Source organism: Gopherus evgoodei, chromosome 2, assembly GCF_007399415.2.
Source record: "Gopherus evgoodei ecotype Sinaloan lineage chromosome 2, rGopEvg1_v1.p, whole genome shotgun sequence".
In the NCBI taxonomy this organism is placed as follows: Eukaryota; Metazoa; Chordata; order Testudines; family Testudinidae; genus Gopherus; species Gopherus evgoodei.
In genome coordinates, this window is record NC_044323.1 from 273,477,042 (window position 1) to 273,495,732 (window position 18,691).

Here is an 18,691-nt window from a genome sequence, read left to right on the forward strand (position 1 = left end):
AACTGAGCAACTCCCTCCTTGTTTCCCTCACCCCTGGCAGGTCATACTCACGAACGCTTAAGCTGAGAGCGGCAATAGGCACAAGCACAACTTAAATTTTCCTTTCCGTTCCTACTATACTGACAATGGTACTTCTATGTGTTTTATCTGTAGCTGCAGCTGATGCGGTCTTGAGGGGTTCCCCCTCCACACCAGCAGAACGACTGACCCAGATAAGGAGAATGTGGAAGGACATGTTCTGTGAGATCCTGCAAGCCAGTGCTGCATCAGACCTAGAACAGAGGTCCTGGGGGGTGAATATTCCAGACCGCATGGAGAAGGAAAGTGCAGCAGGAGAAAGACACAGGAAAAGAAGAGCAAGATGCACCAGGAAAGGCAGCCAATTCAGATGCTGCAGACTCTTGTGGACCTCCAGGTTCACCAATCCAGGGCTCAACTCCCATTGCCATCTGTGGAGAACTGCGCTTCCCTATACCCCCCTCAGCTCTCCTCATGGTCTCAGTGCCTGCACACCTACACCTACCAACGCAAACCACAGAAAGGCATGGACAGCCACAGCTTCACTTACACTGATCTGTGAGAGCTTCGACTGATGTATGTGTAGCTACAAATGACTTCAATGTTTCATCCTCTTATTTACTAAGGTTCCTAAATGTTTTTAAGTTAAAGCTGAAGAACTTAAGTGTGGGTTTTTTGGAGCTGTTTTCATAAATGGAAGTTTTGTTTTGAAAGTTATTCATCTTTATTAGTTTACAACACATGGTGTATAATGCCTGCTGGCAGTAAAAATAGTGGTCAGGTACACTCACAACCAATAAGATCAGTGCCAAACAGTGTAGTCATAACTGTACAAGAGGCATCCCAGCTTGCACTGTCAAGTGATATATATACAGATATGAAGCAAGCATGACAACTTTGAAACAAGCCTCAAACTGCAACGCCAGGTTGAGTACAGTACACTACAGCACATTCCTGTGGCTCACTGCTTTTTCAAAGCCTTCCTAAGCCACACAGCTCATCTGATAGCTGTTCAAATTCAACAGACAGACAGACGTTCTACCTCCACACCTGCAGCAACATTTCCCCCTTTGTTTCAAAATTATTATGCAGGACACAACAGGCAGCTATAACCATTGGGATATCCTTCACATAGAGATCCAATCTAGTGAGTAAACATCACTAGCATCCTTTCAATCTACCAAAAGCACGTTCAACTGTCATTGGCACCAGCTGAGCCTGTAGCTGAATCTTTCCTTTGTTATCAAGATGGCCTGGGTACAGGTTCAAGAGCCAGGGTAGGCAGGATCCCTATTAGTATTTCAACATCGCCAATGGTAATCCGTGGCTGAAAAAGAAGGCTCTTTCTTTTAGCTTTCTGAAGAGTATTGTGTCCTTAAATATGCAAGCAGCATGCACCTTTCCTAACCAGCCAGTAAAGCATCACCGGTGATCCTTCAGAGCTTGCATAACCATGTAAAATTAACCCAGTTGATGTACTCTGTAGCAAGGTACTCTGGGGCCAAAATAAGAATGTGTCCCCCATCTATTGCTTCACCACAGCTTGGGAACCCCACAGCTGCAAAGTCATCCACTATGTTCTCCACATTGCTGAGAGTAAGAGTTCTGTCTAGCAGACGACTATTAATAGTCCTGTACACTTGCATGATAATGGCCCCCACAGTGGATTTTCCCACTACAAAATGAATTCCAACTGACTGGTAAGTAATCTGGCATAACGAGTTTCCCCAGTGTGATCAACACTTGCTTCTCCACTGTTAGTGCAGTTCTCAGTTTGGGGTCCCTGCATTATATGGCTGTGGCAAGTTCAGCACACAGATCCAGGAAACTGGCCTTACACATCTGAAAGTTCTGCAGTCACTGCCTGTCATCCCAAACCTGCATTACGATGGGATCCCACCTGTCAGTGCACATTTCTCGGTCCCAGAAGTGGCACTCCACCATTTGCAGCTGCTCCATGAATGCCACCAACAACCTTGAATTGGTTCTCACTATGTACCACAGCAAACTGATCATCAGAAAATCGTGTTCCTTGTGGTTCTTCTTGCAGCTCTGCAAATACTGGAGGATCATGTGCGCTGCACTTGAAACACTCAGACAATAATGCAGAGCGGCACAGGTTCCATGCTTCTGTCAAAGATGGCAGACAGTGACAAGTCCCGTGTGGGTTTGTGGGAAATTGAAAATAGGAGCAAAAATTATGAGATAGATATGATATTATGGGATGGAGAACACTGCATTATGGGAAGCTGACTCCTTCCTTCTAGTCACCCTTGCATGGGTCTTTTCTTGCCAACCATGCTTTGCCAAAACTACGCAAAAGACAATGTGCTCAACAGTGGCAGGCTGCACACTGGGATACTTACCCAGGGTATATTGCATTATGCATCAACACAAGCACTCCTGGTAAGTACAAGCAGCATCAATGGAAGGAGCCAAATACGCACATGCACAAGCGATATACTAACTGTGGCGGATGTCAGGGTGGTTAAGCACTGGAATAAATTGCCTCGGGACGCTGTGGAATCTCCATCACTGGAGATTTTTTTAAGAGCAGGTTAGACAAACACCTGTCAGGAATGGTCTAGATAATACTTAGCCCTGCCATGAGTCCGGGGGACTAGACTAGATGACCTCTCAAGGTCCCTTCCAGTCCTATGATTCTAGGTAAGCCAATGAAACTTGCATCAGCAAAACTTGGTAGACAAGGCCTAATGCAGGGGTCCCCAACACAGTGCCTGTGGGTGCCATGGAACCTGCCAGGGTGTCTAAGTGTTCCTGCGTACTGGCCTGTGGCCATTCATCTGCCGAAATGCCACCGACAAGCTGCATCATCCAGAGGCATCGCTGCCGAAATGCCGCCAATTTTCAGTGGTAGTTTTGTGGCGACGCCTCTGGATGACACTGCTTGCCAGCAGCATTTCAGCAGCGACGTTTATTGACATTGCCGCCTGTCAGCGGAATTTTAGCGGATGCTCGTCCGCTGCCAGTCTTCCACAGCTCATTGTCTGGCGCCCGCCAGACAAAAAAGGTTGGGGATCACTGGCCTAATGCATGTATCTATACCATGCCAAGAGTCCTAGATCATTGTGATGTTAAATGTGACTCAACCAATCACCACCCCATTTACAGCTAATTTGCACACAACAGTTTCATTGGTTGTAAAAGGAAGACTGCACACTCCAGCATACACCTTCCATTTGCCAACCATACAAATCAACACAATCCCCAAAACACGGACTCCATCAATGCACTCACACCCTCGTTTGGCACCTGCAGAAATCCACACAACTCTCCCAAAACTACACAGAAATCAACCCAACTAGCACACACAACAAAAACCACAAACATCACTCAGAAGCCTAGAATTTCTGTTCAGTCAGTGTGAAGCGATGAAAACAGGTATAAGCATCGTGGACAACTCTTTTTGTTTAGAATATCACCAGATTTGCAGTCTGTTACTATTCAGCTATTTTCTGCCCCCCCCCCCCCCTTTTTTTTTTTTTTTTTTTTACACACACAACTTTACAAATCATACCTGTGCAACAGCACAGGATTGCAGCTACTAGTAAATTTATAAATTAGGACTATATTTTATTTTAAAACACGTTCCACTGGAGTGGGATTAAAAAAGTAAAAATTGATACACATCTGTTAAAAAAAAAAAAAAGAACAAAAATACTGTCTACATTAGTTTTTCAAGTTGCTCCACATGGCCAGACCCTCAAACTGCCTCTAAAATGCCTCAGTGAAGGCAATAGGAATCTTCACATGGGTGTAGAGGTTTACCCACAAGGGCTCTTTGCAGGATTGGATCCTCAGACTGTACAGCATCAAGAACCTGATACAAAATCCATGGAATTCAGTAAGAGTCTCTCTATAAACTTCAGGCCCTTTGTGAAAGGAGGCTGACTGGCGACTTCAGGTGTGCCAAAATAAATATAAATTTGATTTTTAGTTACATTAAGAAATAAACTTTCTGCTGCAAGATTCAGTGGTTTAAAAGTCAACAAGCTGCAAAGAGCATTGGTGCTCTGTCTTAGCTCACCTCTCTTCAACCAATCACATACTGGCAAAGCTCCAACCTTATCTTCATGAACAGAGGATTGTCATTGATGGAACTGGCTTAGCATGTTAGACTACACCCACCTCTTCCATGTTTTCACAGCTAACTGGCAGGGGCGGCTCTAGCTTTTTTGCCGTCCCAAGCGAGGCAGTCAGACAGCCTTCAGCAGCGTGCCTGCGGGAGGTCCCCGGTCCCGTGGATTCGGCAGGTTGCCTGCGGGAGGTCCGCCAGTCCTGTGGCTTCGGCGTACCCACTGCCGAATTGCCACCAAATCGAAAGGACCGGCAGACCTCCCGCAGGTGCACCGCCAAAGGCTGCCTGACTGCCACCCTCGCAGGGACTGGCAGGGTGCCCCCCGCAGCTTGCCTCTCCAGACATGCGCTTGGAGCGCTGGTGCCTGGAGACACCGCTGCTGACTGGCATTTGCTTTCATACATGATGCACAGTATAGGGAATATTACTGTTATCTGTTTTACAGAAGTTGCTCAGAGGCCTCAAACAAGATTCATGGCTCCATTATGCTAAATGCAGTATAAACACATAGGAAGATACAAAATCCCTACCCAGAGAAGCTTAAACATAGGCCAGGGACTGTGTGTTTATACAACATCTAGAAAACTGAGACTCGTAAGTGCTACTGCAACGTAATTGTTCAGTATTAAATAATACACAGCCTACTCTTATACGAAAGAATAGTTCAGTGACACAAAGCCTCAGGGAGAAAAAAAATGAAGGTGGGGACAAAATGGTGAGTCTTAAAGTTTGTAATGAACACTGAAAACACAAACTTAAAAAAAAAATATGATTAATGAAATGGAAAGGCAAGGATACCTATAAGTGAAGGAAATCAAGTTTGCGTCAGTTTACTACAATACTTACTTAGTGCATGATACACAGGCTTATGCTTCCCCTGAAGTCTGATTACACTCATGGCTGCAAGTTTTCCAGGTGGTTGCATCTTCCCATCTATGAGATACCAGGCTCTGGCAAAAGTAGCCCATTGCTAAAGAAGATTGACAAAGTTGTAGTTAATGTAGTAAAATAAATACACTCAGCCTAAATAACTCCACAAAACCACAAACATGTTAGGTATTTACAAGAAAATACATTAGGTATTTTAGAGATTAACTATCATGATTTTTAACGAATATATACATTATTTTTTAGGAAAAAACACCTTTAATCACTGTTTCTAAACACCATACAAACATTAATGTTCAATTATATTTCCCCAAGATTTTAAGAAATGGTGGGGGAAACTGCAAAGTGCTGTATAAATTATCTTCAATCGTGATAATGCTATGAGGAAATAACTAGAGGTCTTTTCCACTTTCTGGTATTGTTTTCAAAATCTTGATGTCCTCTTATTAATTATTGCTATCCAACAAGATAATAAGAGTTATAGGCCATCATAATTCTGACTGCCTTCTTTATTTTCATGTGGAGGAGGGCACAATTCTAAATAGAAGCATTACAGCTCTGACCCTGCAAACACTTCATTAGTGAAGCACAGGATTAGCAGGAATAGTACTGTTGACTTCCATAGGTAACACCCTAAACCCGCAAACATTTACACACTTAACTTTACTTAATCCTGCAGACACTTAGGCACCATCTACTACAAATATTTACGTAGAAGCTTAATTTTACTACTGTCCCAAGAGAGGTGCCCGTTTGTCGGCAGAATCCCGGTCTAAGCGTTTGCAAGCCTATGTTTGTGCCTTCCTTTCGGTACCTGCCATGTTACCTGCTGCCCTACAGAATGAGCTGCTCTGCTCGTCTCTCCAGGGAGGGTAAATACAGCAACGCGTGGAAGCTTTACCCGCAGCAGGAACTGCTATTGGAGCGCGGTCCTTCTGCAGCCCCCTGCCTGTCACTCTCCACAGGCCGGAGCGGGCAGACTCCTCCCCGGGGAGCGGGGCACTTACACCAGGAAACGCCCCGGCCTGGAGGACGCAGGCGGCTCTCGCACCGTAGGGCAGGGACAGCCCATCTCCAGGGGAGAGGGCCCCGCTCCCCGCTGCGGAGAGGGGGCACCAGGCCCAGGACACGCAGCTAGGGAGGGGCAGAGCCCGCGCCCCCCGAGAGAGGAGCCGCCTCAGCGGCCTGCCCGTGGGCTCCCGCCTCCCCTCACCCGGCCAGGAGCCGCCGCGCTCACCTGGGCCGCCTTGGTGTAGCTGGCCATGGCGGGTTGGCGGTGCGCCGGGGGAGCCGGTTCGCCGCGGACCCGGTCCTGACTCCCGGCGGCAGGAAGCGGAAGCGGGGGCCGTGGAGGCGGGAGAAAGCGGTGGCGGCTGCTGAGCGTGCCCGGGAGGAGGCGTCCGGCCGCGGCCATGGACCGGTACCTGCTGTTCGTGAGCTGGGGGGAGCGGAGAGCCCCGCGGGGCGGCGGCGCCGAGCGCGTAGCAGGTGCGGGCGAGCGGGGCTCGGTGGTGGCCACAGGGCCTTGGGGCGGGGCGCTGTATAGCGCGGGGTCCTGCGCCGCCCGGAGCGGCTCCTCCAGGCACAGCCAGAGGGGAGTCTGGCCGCGCGGCGCTAGTTACGCTGGTGCGGTGCGATGCGCCGCGGGGCCCCGAGTGGGTGAGCCGGCTGGGGGCCGCAGGAGTGGGGGGAGCTGTAATTGTGGGGGTGCCTAGGACCCCAGGCTCTGTGCTGGGTCGCGCGTCACTGAGAGGGGCTGTGGCATCACTTCCAGTGGTGTTCGCAGTTCACTGCGGTGGTCAAGACTTCTAGTTGTGGCTCTAGAGTTTTGTGTGTGTTTCCCTGCAGCGCACGTTTCTGGTGGGACGAGTCCCAGGTTTCAGGCCGGCCGAGTGGAGCAAGGGGCACACAAGTGCATTCTCCACGCTGCCTTGCGCTCCAGGCCACTCAGGGAGCTCTGAACAGATTGGTTCGAGCCATCATCATTCCCTCCTCCCTCTGCCATCTGCCAGGAGAGGTTAGGAACACTCCCACCATGCAGCCAGCCGGCAAGGGAGAGGAGCGTGTTTCGTGTTGTAGAGGATAAAAGAGACCTGCAAAATTGTGGTGTGAGATGTTTACATCCTGTGGTCCTGTTTGCATTGCAACATCACACCAGTGTATAAGGACACAGTCGTGGTGGTGATATGCCATAGCACATCTCAAAAGATGGCCCTTTATTACCTCAAAAAAGAGGAGTACTTGTGGCACCTTCGAGACTAACAAATTTATTTGAGCATAAGCTTGCATAGGCTAAAACCCACTTATCAGATGCGTGCAGTGGAAAATACAGGAGGAAGATATATATACACGGAGAACATGAAAAATGGGTGTGGCCATACACATTCTAACAAGTAATCACTTACTGTGAGCTATTATCAGCAGGAGGAAAAAAAAACTTTTCTAGTGATAATCAGCATGGCCCATTTCCAACAGTTGACAAGAAGGTGTGAGTAACAGTAGAGGGAAAAATTAGCATGGGGAAATCGGTTTTACTTTGTGTAATGACCCATCCGCTATCAGTCTTTATTCAAGCCTGATTTAATGGTGTCCAGTTTGTAAATTAATTCCAATTCTGCAGTTTCTCATTGGAGTCTGTTTTTGAAGTTTTTTTTGTTGGAGTATTGCAACTTTGAGGTCTGTAATTGGGTGACCAGGGAGATTGAAGTGTTCTCCGACTGGTTTTTGAATGTTATAATTCTTGAAGTCTGATTTGTGTCCATTTATTCTTTTGTGTAGAGACTGTCTGGTTTGGCCAATGTACATGGCAGAGGGGCATTGCTAGCACATGATGGCATATATCACATTGGTAGATGTGCAGGTGAACAAGCCTCTGATAGTGTCCACTATCCACTATAGTGTCCATTTTTTTCATGCCCTCTATGTATATATCTTTCTACTGTATTTTCTACTGCATGCATCCGATGAAGCTTATGCTCAAATAAATTTGTTAGTCTCTAAGGTGCCACAAGTACTCCTCATTTTTTGCTGATACGGATCCATCCGACCCCCCTTGCTCCTTGTCCCCTGACTGCCCCCCACCCCAACTGCTCCCCCGGGACCCCACCCCCTATCTAAATCCCTGGCCCCGACCATGCCCCCCAGAACCTCCGCCCGATCCAACTGCTCCCTTCCCCCTGACTGTGCCCCTGGACCCTCTATCCTTTATCCACCCCCAACTTCCCGCTCGCTTACCATGCTGCTCAGAGGAGCAGGACTGACAGCTGCGCTGCCCGGCTGGAGCCAGCCATGCCGCTGCACTGCTCGGCAGGAGCTCGCAGCCCTGCTGCCCAGAGCGCTGGCGGCATGGCCAGCTGAGACTGCGGGGGAGGAGCGACAGCAGGGGAGGGGCCAGTGGCTAGCCTCCGCAGCCGGAGCTCAAGGGCCAGGCAGGATGGTTGAGTGGGCCAAATTGCCCACCTCTGATCTGGTCTGATCTCCTGTATAACACAGTCCATAGAATGTCTCCACAATAATTTTTAGAGCAGATCTTTTAGAAAAACATTCAGTCTCCATTTAAAAATTTTCAATAAGGGAGAATCCACCCAGACCCTGGGTAAACTGTGGCAAGCAGAACTTTCTTATAGGTAGGGAAGTGCAAGCTCCCATGATATTGCTCTTGTGAGTTCCTCTCCTGGCTGGATGAGTCACAACATCTGTCAGGCCTCAAAACAGGCTCTTCTTTGCATATCCTTTAAAGGCGCACACTGCTAAACAGAGACTCGAGACTAACTGGATCTGTTGGCCTAACTGGCAAGTTTTCTGGCATTTGCAAGAAAGGAAGGAATTGTTTTTGTGTTTTCTATTAACAGAAACTTGTTTTTTGCAGGTATAACTGCAGCAAATGTTTATAACCTTCTGAAAGAAAATTGTAGAACCTTTATAAATGAGGATGTAAGCACTTTCCCAGGTATAGTGGCAAATAGCAATATAAAGGAAATGTAATTGTGGTTGTTGTTTTTTAACCAGGGCTTGAAAAATCATGTGCCCTGGGCAAATAGGAAAGTTTGATGAAAGAATGTCATCACTCTCTGCAGAATCTGTGCTTTCTTTTTTTAAAAAATCCACAATTAAGGCTATTATATTTATGAAGAAAATCTTCCAAACATGAAACAAGTATAACTAATGCAGATTTAGCCAGAATAAACTTCTGACAGCCACAGTGTCTGCTACAGTCTGTGGCTTTCCCAAGCCACAACAGGTGTTTTCATTGCTGTTCAGAACAGGGCAGTAGTAAAACTGACAAACTGAGTCACTTTCAGTTTGCTGTTGCTTGGGAAGCCATGAAGTCTTCCCTCAACTCCTCTTGTGCAGGAAGTAACCAGGTGATTGGGGGTAATGTAAAATAGTAGACACCTCCACCCATCTTTGCAGCCAGGAGGAGGAGTTGTTTCAGGGGTATGAGGTGGAACAGAACAAATGCTTTTTCTCTCTTCTAGCAGTTGATTTAGGGGATTTCATGTGTTTTAGAAACCTGCAGGCAGGAAGCTGGAATGAAAGATAGGACCTTGAAACAATGTCCTGGGATAGCTCTCTGACAGGAACCCCAGTATTTTCCCCGCCTGCCCAGCAGCTTAGTGGAGGGAAGGGGGAGGGGACTGCTTCAAATTTGGGCATTGCCAAGACGGTCACATTTCCTTCTCCCACCTGTTTTCCATATTTTTCTCTGACTAATAGGCTTAGTTCTCCAGATATTAGTTGTTTGTAGAATTTCCAAGCCTGATGGATGAGTGTGGGCAGGAGAAAGAGAGTGAAAGGACTGATGGGATAAGTTGAAAAGGAGAAGTAAGGTATGTAGTGAGATTTTTGTAGTGAGACATTATATAGGGAAAATGAGAGATGCAGACACAAAAGGTGGGTTGATGGAGAAAAGAGGAAATGGATACAGAGGACAACTCAAGAAAAGATCATGATTTATCATCAGAAAGAAAAAAGAAAGCAACTGGAGTGAAGCTGGGAAGGGAAAGAGGGGATAACACATGCAAGAGAGATGTAATAAGTTCCAAAGAGCTTGTCAAACTTTCTAGCTGTCAATATTTTTGCTAAATAGTATTTGAGCAAATTCCAGTGAAACGTGGAATAATATAGTCAAATTATTTTTCTGCTTTTTCAGTAAAACCTAGCGGTAAGCTACATCTTAAAGTAATAAATAGAACATTGACAATATTATAGGTAAATACAGTACACACTATATGTTTTATTCCTTCATTTGTAAAGGTAAAGCTTGTCTGTGTGTGAAACAGTACTTTCTCGGAAGTCAGAGACTGTGGAATCAACTTCCACATAAACTAAGGACCATTGTAAACCTCACACCTTCTGCTCTAAGGCAAGGCTCATCTCCTTGATTTTGTCGTCTTTAACATAAATACATAGACACGTACACTTAGAAAATAGTAAGCCCTGCCACAACAAGGCCTTCCACTACACACACTTCTCCCACGGGGAAATAATAGAGAAGAAACAAAATATGACAGATTTTATTCACATTTCTTAATCTACTGCTGGAAGATGCTCTAATACTATATTGATGAGCGTGGTGTAAGAATCTGTATAGAATCCAAGGTTTGTGGCTTTGGGTGGTAGACTCATAGACTTTAGGGTCAGAAGGGACCAATATGATCATCTAGTATGACCTCCTGAACAAAGCAGGCCACAGAACCCTACCCATCCACTTCTATAAGAAACCCTAACCTATGTCCGAGTTATTGAAGTCTTCAAATTGTGGTTTGAAGACCTCAAGCTGCAGAGAATCTACCAGCAAGTGACCCATGCCCCACGCTGCAGAGGAAGATGAAAAACCTCCAGGGCCTCTGCCAATCTGCCCCGGAGGAAAATTCCTTCCCGACCCCAAATATGGCGATCAGCTAAACCCTGAGCATGTGGGCAAGACTCACCAGCCAGCACTCAGGAAAGAATTCTCTGCAGTAACTCAGATCCCATCCCATCACAGACCACTGAGCATACTTATCTGCTGATAATCAAGATCAATTGCCAAAATTAAGCTATCCCATCATACCATCCCTTCCATAAACTTATCAAGCTTAGTCTTAAAGCCAGATATGTCTTTTGCCCCCACTACTCCCCTTGGAAGGCTGTTCCAGAACTTCACTCCTCTAATGGTTAGAAACCTTCATCTAATTTCAAGTCTAAACTTCCTAGTGTCCAGTTTATACCCATTTGTTGTTGTGTCTACATTGGTACTAAGCTTAAATAATTCCTCTCCCTCCCTAATATTAATCCCTCTGATATATTTATAAAGAGCAAGCATATCCCCCCTCAGCCTTCTTTTGGCTAGGCTAAACAAGCCAAGCTCTTTGAGTCTCCTTTCATAAGGCAGGTTTTCCATTCCTCGGATCATCCTAGTTGCCCGTCTCTGAACTTGTTTCAGTTTGAATTCATCCTCCTTAAACATGGGAGACCAGAACTGCACACAGTATTCCAGATGAGGTCTCACCAGTGCTTTATATAACGGTACTAACACCTCCTTACCTTTGCTGGAAATACCTTGCCTGATGCATCCTAAAACTGCATTAGCTTTTTTTAATGGCCATATCACATTGGCGGCTCATAGTCATCCTGTGATCAACCAATACTCCAAGGTCCTTCTCCTCCTCTGTTGCTTCCAACTGATGTGTATATCTAAAATTCTTATTATTAATCCCTAAGTGCATGACCTTGCACTTTTCACTTATTAAATTTCATCCTATTACTATTACTCCAGTTTACAAGGTCATCCAGATCTTCCTGTATGATATCCCGGTCCTTCTCTCTGTTAGCAATACCTCCCAGCTTTGTGTCATCCGCAAACTTTATTAGCACATTCCTGCTTTGTGTGCCAAGGTCTGTAATAAAAAGGTTAAATAAGATCGGTCCCAAAACTGATCCTTGAGGAACTCCACTAGTAACCTCCTTCCAGCCTGACAGTTCACCCTTCAGTACGACCTGTTGGAGTCTCCCCTTAATCAGTTCCTTATCCACCTTTCAATTTTCATATTGATCCCCATCTTTTCCAATTTAACTAATAATTCCCCATGTGGAACCGTGTCAAATGCCTTACTGAAATCGAGGTAAATTAGATCTACTGCATTTCCTTTGTCTAAATAATCTGTCACCTTCTCAAAGAAGGAGATCAGGTTGGTTTGGCACGATCTACCTTTAATAAAACCATGTTGTAACTTGTCCCCATTACCATTGACCTCAATGTCCTTAACTACTTTCTCCTTCAAAATATTTTCCAAGACCTTACATACTACAGATGTCAAACTAACAGGCCTATAGTTACTCAGATCACTTTTTTTCCCTTGCTTAAAGATAGGAACTATGTTAGCAATTCTCCAGTCATACGGTACAACCCCTGAGTTTACTGATTCATTAAAAATTCTTGCTAATGGGCTTGCAATTTCGTGCGCCAGTTCTTTTAATAGGAAATGTGGTCTCTCAGGTATTTTTTATTTTGACTCGTAAGTGTCAGGTAAAAAATGGTTGTCCAAAAAGTATATTAATATACAGGGTTGTGGCTTGTTCCCAGCAGCCAGGATGCTGTGGTTTAGTGGCAGTAAAGTCAAATAGTAATAGCAGACTGAGTTTTCTCCAGGTCTGCCGCTCACTCATGGCAACACCTTTGTCATGGTATAATTCCCCACTCTGAACCTTAGCGTCCAAAAGATGGGGTACCAGCATGAATTCTTCTAAGCTCAATTACCAGCTTAGAACCTGTAGCGCTGCCACCAACCAGGAATTCCAGTGCCTGGTACACTCTGGTCCTCCCAAAACCTTGCTGAGGGACCCCCGAGACCCAGACCCTCTGGATCTTAACACAAAGAAAGTAAACCCTTTCCCTCACCGTTGCCTCTCCCAGGCTTCCCCTCCTTGGGTTACCGTGGAAGATCACTGTGATTCAAACTCCTTGAATCTTAAAACAGAGAGGAAAATGCACCTTCCTCCCTCCTTCTCTCTTCCCCTCCCAGATTCTCCCTGAGAGAGACAGTAATCCTAACACAGAGAGAAATTAGCCTCTCTCTTCCCCTTCCCTCCTTTCTCCCCACCAATTCCCTGGTGAATCCAGACCCAGTCCCCTGGGGTCTCACCAGAATAAAAAAAAACAATCAGGTTCTTAAACAAGAAGAACTTTAATTAAGGAGAGAAAAACAGTAAAAATTATCTTTGTAAATTTAAAAAAAAATGGAATAGGTACAGGGTCTTTCAGCTATAGACACTGGGAATACTCTCCCAGCCTAAGTATACAAGTACAAATTAAAATCTTTTCAGCAAAATGCCAATTTGAACTCCTTCCAACCAAATACACATTTGCAAATAAAGAAAAACAACATAAGCCTAACTCGCTTTATCTACCTAGTACTCACTATTTTGAATCTATAAGAACCTGTATCAGGGAGATTGGAGAGAAACCTGGTTGCACATCTGATCCCTCTGAGCCCCCAGAGTGAACAACAACCAAAACTAACAGCACTGCACAAAAACTTCCCTCCCTCAAGATTTGAAAGTATCCTGTCCTCTGGTCAGGTGACAGCCAGGCTCACTGTTCTTGTTAACCCTTTCCAGGCAAAGAGATATGAAGCACTTCTGTTCTATTAACTCTTACTTATCTGTTTATGACAACCTTGTTCAGGTCATACCCATTGTACCTTAGCTAAGGACTTACCCTGTGAGGTGATGAACTCCTTATCTCCCATGATTGGGGTCTTCATTATTATACTTGTGGTCCCAGGTTTATTATTATAAATGATATTCTCTATGCCCTGGTGCATTTTAATGGATGCAATACCTATAAAGCTTGCAGAGACATTGTAATGAACATTTGTAAAGTGCTTTGAGATCCTCTGATGAACATATACAAATTTCTAAGGTGCCTGAAACTCACTATTTAATTTCAGAGTATTATATTACTGATTTACTCAATCAATAATCAACCTATTAATCTCTGATAGCTGTTGTATTTATATGACTTACATAGCACAATTGTGACCTCACTGAATACTATGGTTATAGCTTTCTGCGTAGGTCAGGAATGACTGGATTTCAAAACAACTGAACAAAGTAATTTGTTAATTTTCAGGCAAAAAAGTTAATTAATTACTTTACAAACTATAATTAACTGATCTGGATATGCTCTGTTTGTTTATGCTAGCCCATTACCTCCAGTGGAGAGCTGATTATGAAGCCATGAGGAGGGACCCAGCTTTTAAATTAAGCAGTTTGAGAGGAGTTATCAAACCACTGAGCTGGCAATGTTGTTTACAGCTTTAGGGAAGTCACTGCAATGCACTGTATTGTTGATTTAGAGAAAACATTAATCTCTCATTCTATCAACCATCTGAGCAGGCTGATGAGTGTTGTGATTCAGCTGAGGTATGTGCATAAATTGTGGGAGAGGATAATTGTGAAGAATCAAACTGAGAAATTCTCTTACATTATCCTTGGTACAATTAGAGGCTCACAAATGACTTAATGCCTGTGGCTTTAATTGTGATGCCAAAAGAAAACTAATGCTTAAGCAATAGTGACATATTAAAATGTACATGTTAAGCACATTTTGCTACAAAACTAAGATGCAAATATGACATTCCAATGCTGGTAACTTTTACCATGTACAGATTCACCACCATTCAGTTTAGTCTGGCATGATTTGCAATTTTTATGCATGCCTTACCTATGCTACAATACAGCCATATCGAGGGAACTGATTACAAGGCAGTTGCTCCTATTATTACTGGTAATTGGTTTCAACCAGTCTAGAATGGAATCAATTTGTAGTGCAAATTGGACCTTCAACATAGCTGTAGGCTAAAGCCCCAATATTCTGCACATATACTACAAATTAGGACAATGTTTGTAACGTGTTGGGGGTAACCATGTTATAACCAGGTTACCTGTATGGTTGTATTTGTAACATAGACAGGTCCTCAGATGACAAAAATGGAGCCTGCATTGACAGAGGGCAAATTATAGTCAAAAGAGGGGTGGAGAGGCTGTATTTGCCTGAAAAGTTATATATGATTAGGTTACTTAAATTTCTAATTCAAGCAGTAAAGTAAGGTCACAAGTGAAAATCTTAATTAAGAATCTTTGTAAGAAGGAAATTAAATTGAAATAGGAAGAATGAACTGTGTGGATTGCTTTTGATGTTTAAAACAATGTTTTATTCCTCTTTAGCATGTTCTGTGGCTGGGGTTCCAGGTATGAGGAAATGGTATTTTGCAAATCAAGTTATATATGATTTCTATCAGGTAAGAAGAAAAACAGTTCTGTAACTCTTCTGCTGACTGTGCAAATTTCGATTAACATAAATCAGCACTTTGACTAATAAATTCCTTTTCCTTTATTAGTTTTGTAGTTCTGACTGGGAGGAGATCAATGTTGACATGAAGAAAGATGAAAATGAAAACTCTCTCCATACCAGTATAGAAGAATGCCTGGGCGCTATTCAGAGTTTTGAGGAGGAAGACAGTAGCAGCAGAGAGTCACTGTCACTGACTGAGTATGCTTATTATATTTTTATTGAAACGTAGTGATTCAGATCGGATACAGAACAAGGGAACCAAGAGAACTAATTAGTTCTTTAGATGATAGTTTGTGTCCATTTTAATTAATCAGCAACCCCCCCTAAAAACCTTTAAATCCAAAATTCAGTGTGGTTTTACATGACTCTTAACTTTTATGAAATAACAAAATAACTAAGATATTTTAAAGTAAAAAGTCATGTAAAGCCACGCTGAATTTTGGATTTAAAGGTTTTTCATTAGTTCTAACTGCTGACTTAATTAAGATGCCAAGACAGGCATGAAACATATGTCCTCTTTTTGTTTTATATCAAGATGCTTGAACCTGTCAGTTAAACATAAATATAGGGGATTGATTTTTGTTCTGTGCTTCATAAGAATTTTGACATACTTTGAAATTATCACAAAAATGTTTCTTTATGCTTGCTAATCTGTCATTTTACTTCAAGCGGTTCAGTGACTAGAATACCTAATACTTTGCCTGTCTTGAATGATGTTTGTATGCACAGTTAAAATTTATATTATATTCTTATATTTTATTTCCTTGAAAGGGTCCATTGTAGTGACATGCTCCAGGATTTTCAAAGGAGCCTGAGGCAGTCAGATGCTCAAATCTCAGTGAAATGAGTGTCTAATATAGCTGGTCAAAAAATATATAGAAACATTTTCCACTGGAGAATGCAGATGGGTCAGAACCAAAACCATTCCATGAGAATGTGCTGACTTTGACAATTTTGTTTGTTTTGACTTTATTGGTTTGATTAATTTTAATTTTGGTTTTTATAATAAGTATAACATATTACATTTAATACTAGATATTGATTTGACGTTATTGAATCATTTTGTTGATTCCAAATTGAAATTTTTGGAATATTTGTTCCAAGGGAAATTTTGAATTTTGTCTTTTTGTTCCAATTCTGAACAAAAACAAATTTTGAAATGTCAGAATTTCTGACAGAACAGAAATTCATGCTTCCCGTTAGTGCTCATATCTAACTATCTTAGGTCCCTTTAATAATCCCAGGTATGTCAAATAATCTGTTATAATTCTGCTAAGTCTTTATCTTGAAATGATAGAGTGAAGAGAGGTTAAAGTAAGTTTATGGAGAGAACGGAGAGCAGACAAATAAGTAAAACAAGTTTAAATGCATGTTGAAAACTGAAAAACCTATAAGAACAGCCATATTGGGTCAGACCAAAGGTCCATCTAGCCCAGCATCCTGTCTTCTGACAGTGGCCAATGCCAGGTGCCCCAGAGGGAATGAACAGAACAGGTAATCATCAAGCGATGCATCCCCTGTCACCCATTCCCAGCTTCTGGCAAACAGAGACTAGGGATACTATCCCTGCCCATCCTGGCTAATAGCCATTGATGAACCTATCCTCCATGAATTTATCTAGTTCTTTTTTGAACCCTGTTATAGTCTTGGCCTTCACAACATCCCCTGGCAAGGAGTTCCACAGGTTGACTGCGTGTTGTGTGGAAAAAATACTTCCTTTTGTTTGTTTTAAACCTCCTGCCTATTAATTTCATTTGGTGACCCCTAGTTCTTGTGTTATGAGAAGGAGTAAATAACACTTCCTTATTTACTTTCTCCACATCAGTCCCAGCCTTATTAATCTCTCCTCAGATGGCAGCAATTCCATACCCCTAATCATTTTTGTTGCCCTTTTCTGAACCTTTTCCAATTCCAATATCTTTTTTGAGATGGGGCGACCACATTTGCATTCGGTATTCAAGATGTGAGCATACCATGGATTTATATAGAGACAATATGATATTTTCTGTCTTATTATCTATCCCTTTCTTAATTATTCTCAACATTCTGTTTGCTTTTTTGACTGACGCTGCACATTGAGTGAATGTTTTCAGAGAACTATCCACAATGGCTTCACGATCTTTCTTGAGTGGTAACAGCTAATTTTGACCCCATCGTTTTATATGTATAGTTAGGATTATGTTTTCCAATGACTTTGCATTAATCAACATTGAATTTCATCGGCCATTTTGTTGCCCAGTGACCCAGTTTTGAGAGGTCCTTTTGTAACTCTTTGCAGTCTGTCTGGGATTTAACTATCTTGAGTAGTTTTGTATCATCTGAAAATTTTGCCACCTCACTGTTTACCCCTTTTTCCAGATTGTTTATGAATATGTTAAATAGGACTGGTCCTAGTACAGACTCCTGGAGGACACCACTATTTACCTCTCTCCCTTCTGAAAACTGACCATTTATTCCTACCCTTTGTTTCCTATCTTTTAACCAGTTACCGATCCATGAGAGAACCTTCCCTCTTATCCCATAACTGGTTACTTAGCTTAAGAATCTTTGGTGAGGGACCTTGTCAAAGGCTTCCTGAAAATCTAAGTACACTATATCCACTGGATCCCTCTTGTCCACATTCTTGTTGACCTCCTCAAAGAATTCTAGTAGATTGGTGAGCCATGATTTCCCTTTACAAAAAACATGTTGACTATTCCCCTACAAATTATGATTATCTATGTGTCTGACAATTTCGTTTTTTTACTATAGTTTCAACCAGTTTGCCTGGTAATGAAGTCAGACTTACCGGCCTGTAATTGCCGGGATCACCTCTGGAGCCCTCTTTAAAAAGTGGTGTCACTTCAGCTATTTTCCAGTCATTTGGTACAGAAGCTGATTTAAATGATAGGTCACAGACTACGGTTAGTAGTCCTGCAATTTCACATTTGAGTTCCTTCAGAACTCTTGGGTAAATACCATCAGATCCTGATGACTTATTACTGTTTAGTTTATTAATTTGTTCCAAAACTTCCTCTAATGACACATCAATCTGGGACAGTTCCTCACATTTGTCACCTAAAAAGAATGGTTCAGGTTTGGGAATCTCCTTCATGTCCTCAACGGTGAAGACCGATGCAAAGAATTCATTTAGTTTCTCTGCAATGGCCTTATCCTTGAGTGCTCCTTTAGCAACTTGATCGACCAGAGGCCCCACTGGTTGTTTAGCAGGCTTCCTGCTTCTGATGTACGTAAAATTTTTTTAATTATTTTTTGAGTCTTTGGCTAGCTGTTCTTCAAATTCTTTTTTAGCCTTCCTAATTATATTTTTACATTTCATTTGCCAGAGTTTATGCTCCTTTCTGTTT

The 18,691-nt window shown here is 43.1% G+C and overlaps 2 protein-coding genes across 7 annotated transcripts in view; one reads left to right on the forward strand and one right to left on the reverse strand.

The window, feature by feature from the left end:
• MRPL13 (mitochondrial ribosomal protein L13) overlaps positions 1-6,357 on the reverse strand; it is a 49,842-nt gene extending 43,485 nt beyond the window's left edge. The window contains exons 1-2 of one of the 2 annotated variants that reach the window (XM_030553763.1): positions 6,243-6,357; positions 4,964-5,087 (exon numbers count right to left, since the gene is read on the reverse strand). In XM_030553763.1, the coding sequence (XP_030409623.1) occupies positions 4,964-5,087; positions 6,243-6,269 (151 nt within the window). In that variant the 5' untranslated portion in view covers positions 6,270-6,357. Of the gene's footprint in view, positions 1-4,963; positions 5,088-5,906; positions 6,185-6,242 lie in introns of those variants that run through there. The other variant, XM_030553764.1, reaches the window with a different exon arrangement.
• Positions 6,358-6,362: 5 nt separating this feature from the next.
• Positions 6,363-18,691, forward strand: part of MTBP (MDM2 binding protein) — a 65,920-nt gene continuing 53,591 nt past the window's right edge. For 4 of the 5 annotated variants that reach the window (XM_030553758.1, XM_030553760.1, XM_030553759.1 and 1 more), the window contains exons 1-4: positions 6,401-6,493; positions 8,874-8,954; positions 15,218-15,291; positions 15,391-15,542. In XM_030553758.1, the coding sequence (XP_030409618.1) occupies positions 6,418-6,493; positions 8,874-8,954; positions 15,218-15,291; positions 15,391-15,542 (383 nt within the window). In that variant the 5' untranslated portion in view covers positions 6,401-6,417. Of the gene's footprint in view, positions 6,494-8,873; positions 8,955-15,217; positions 15,292-15,390; positions 15,543-18,691 lie in introns of all 5 variants that reach the window. The other variant, XM_030553762.1, reaches the window with a different exon arrangement.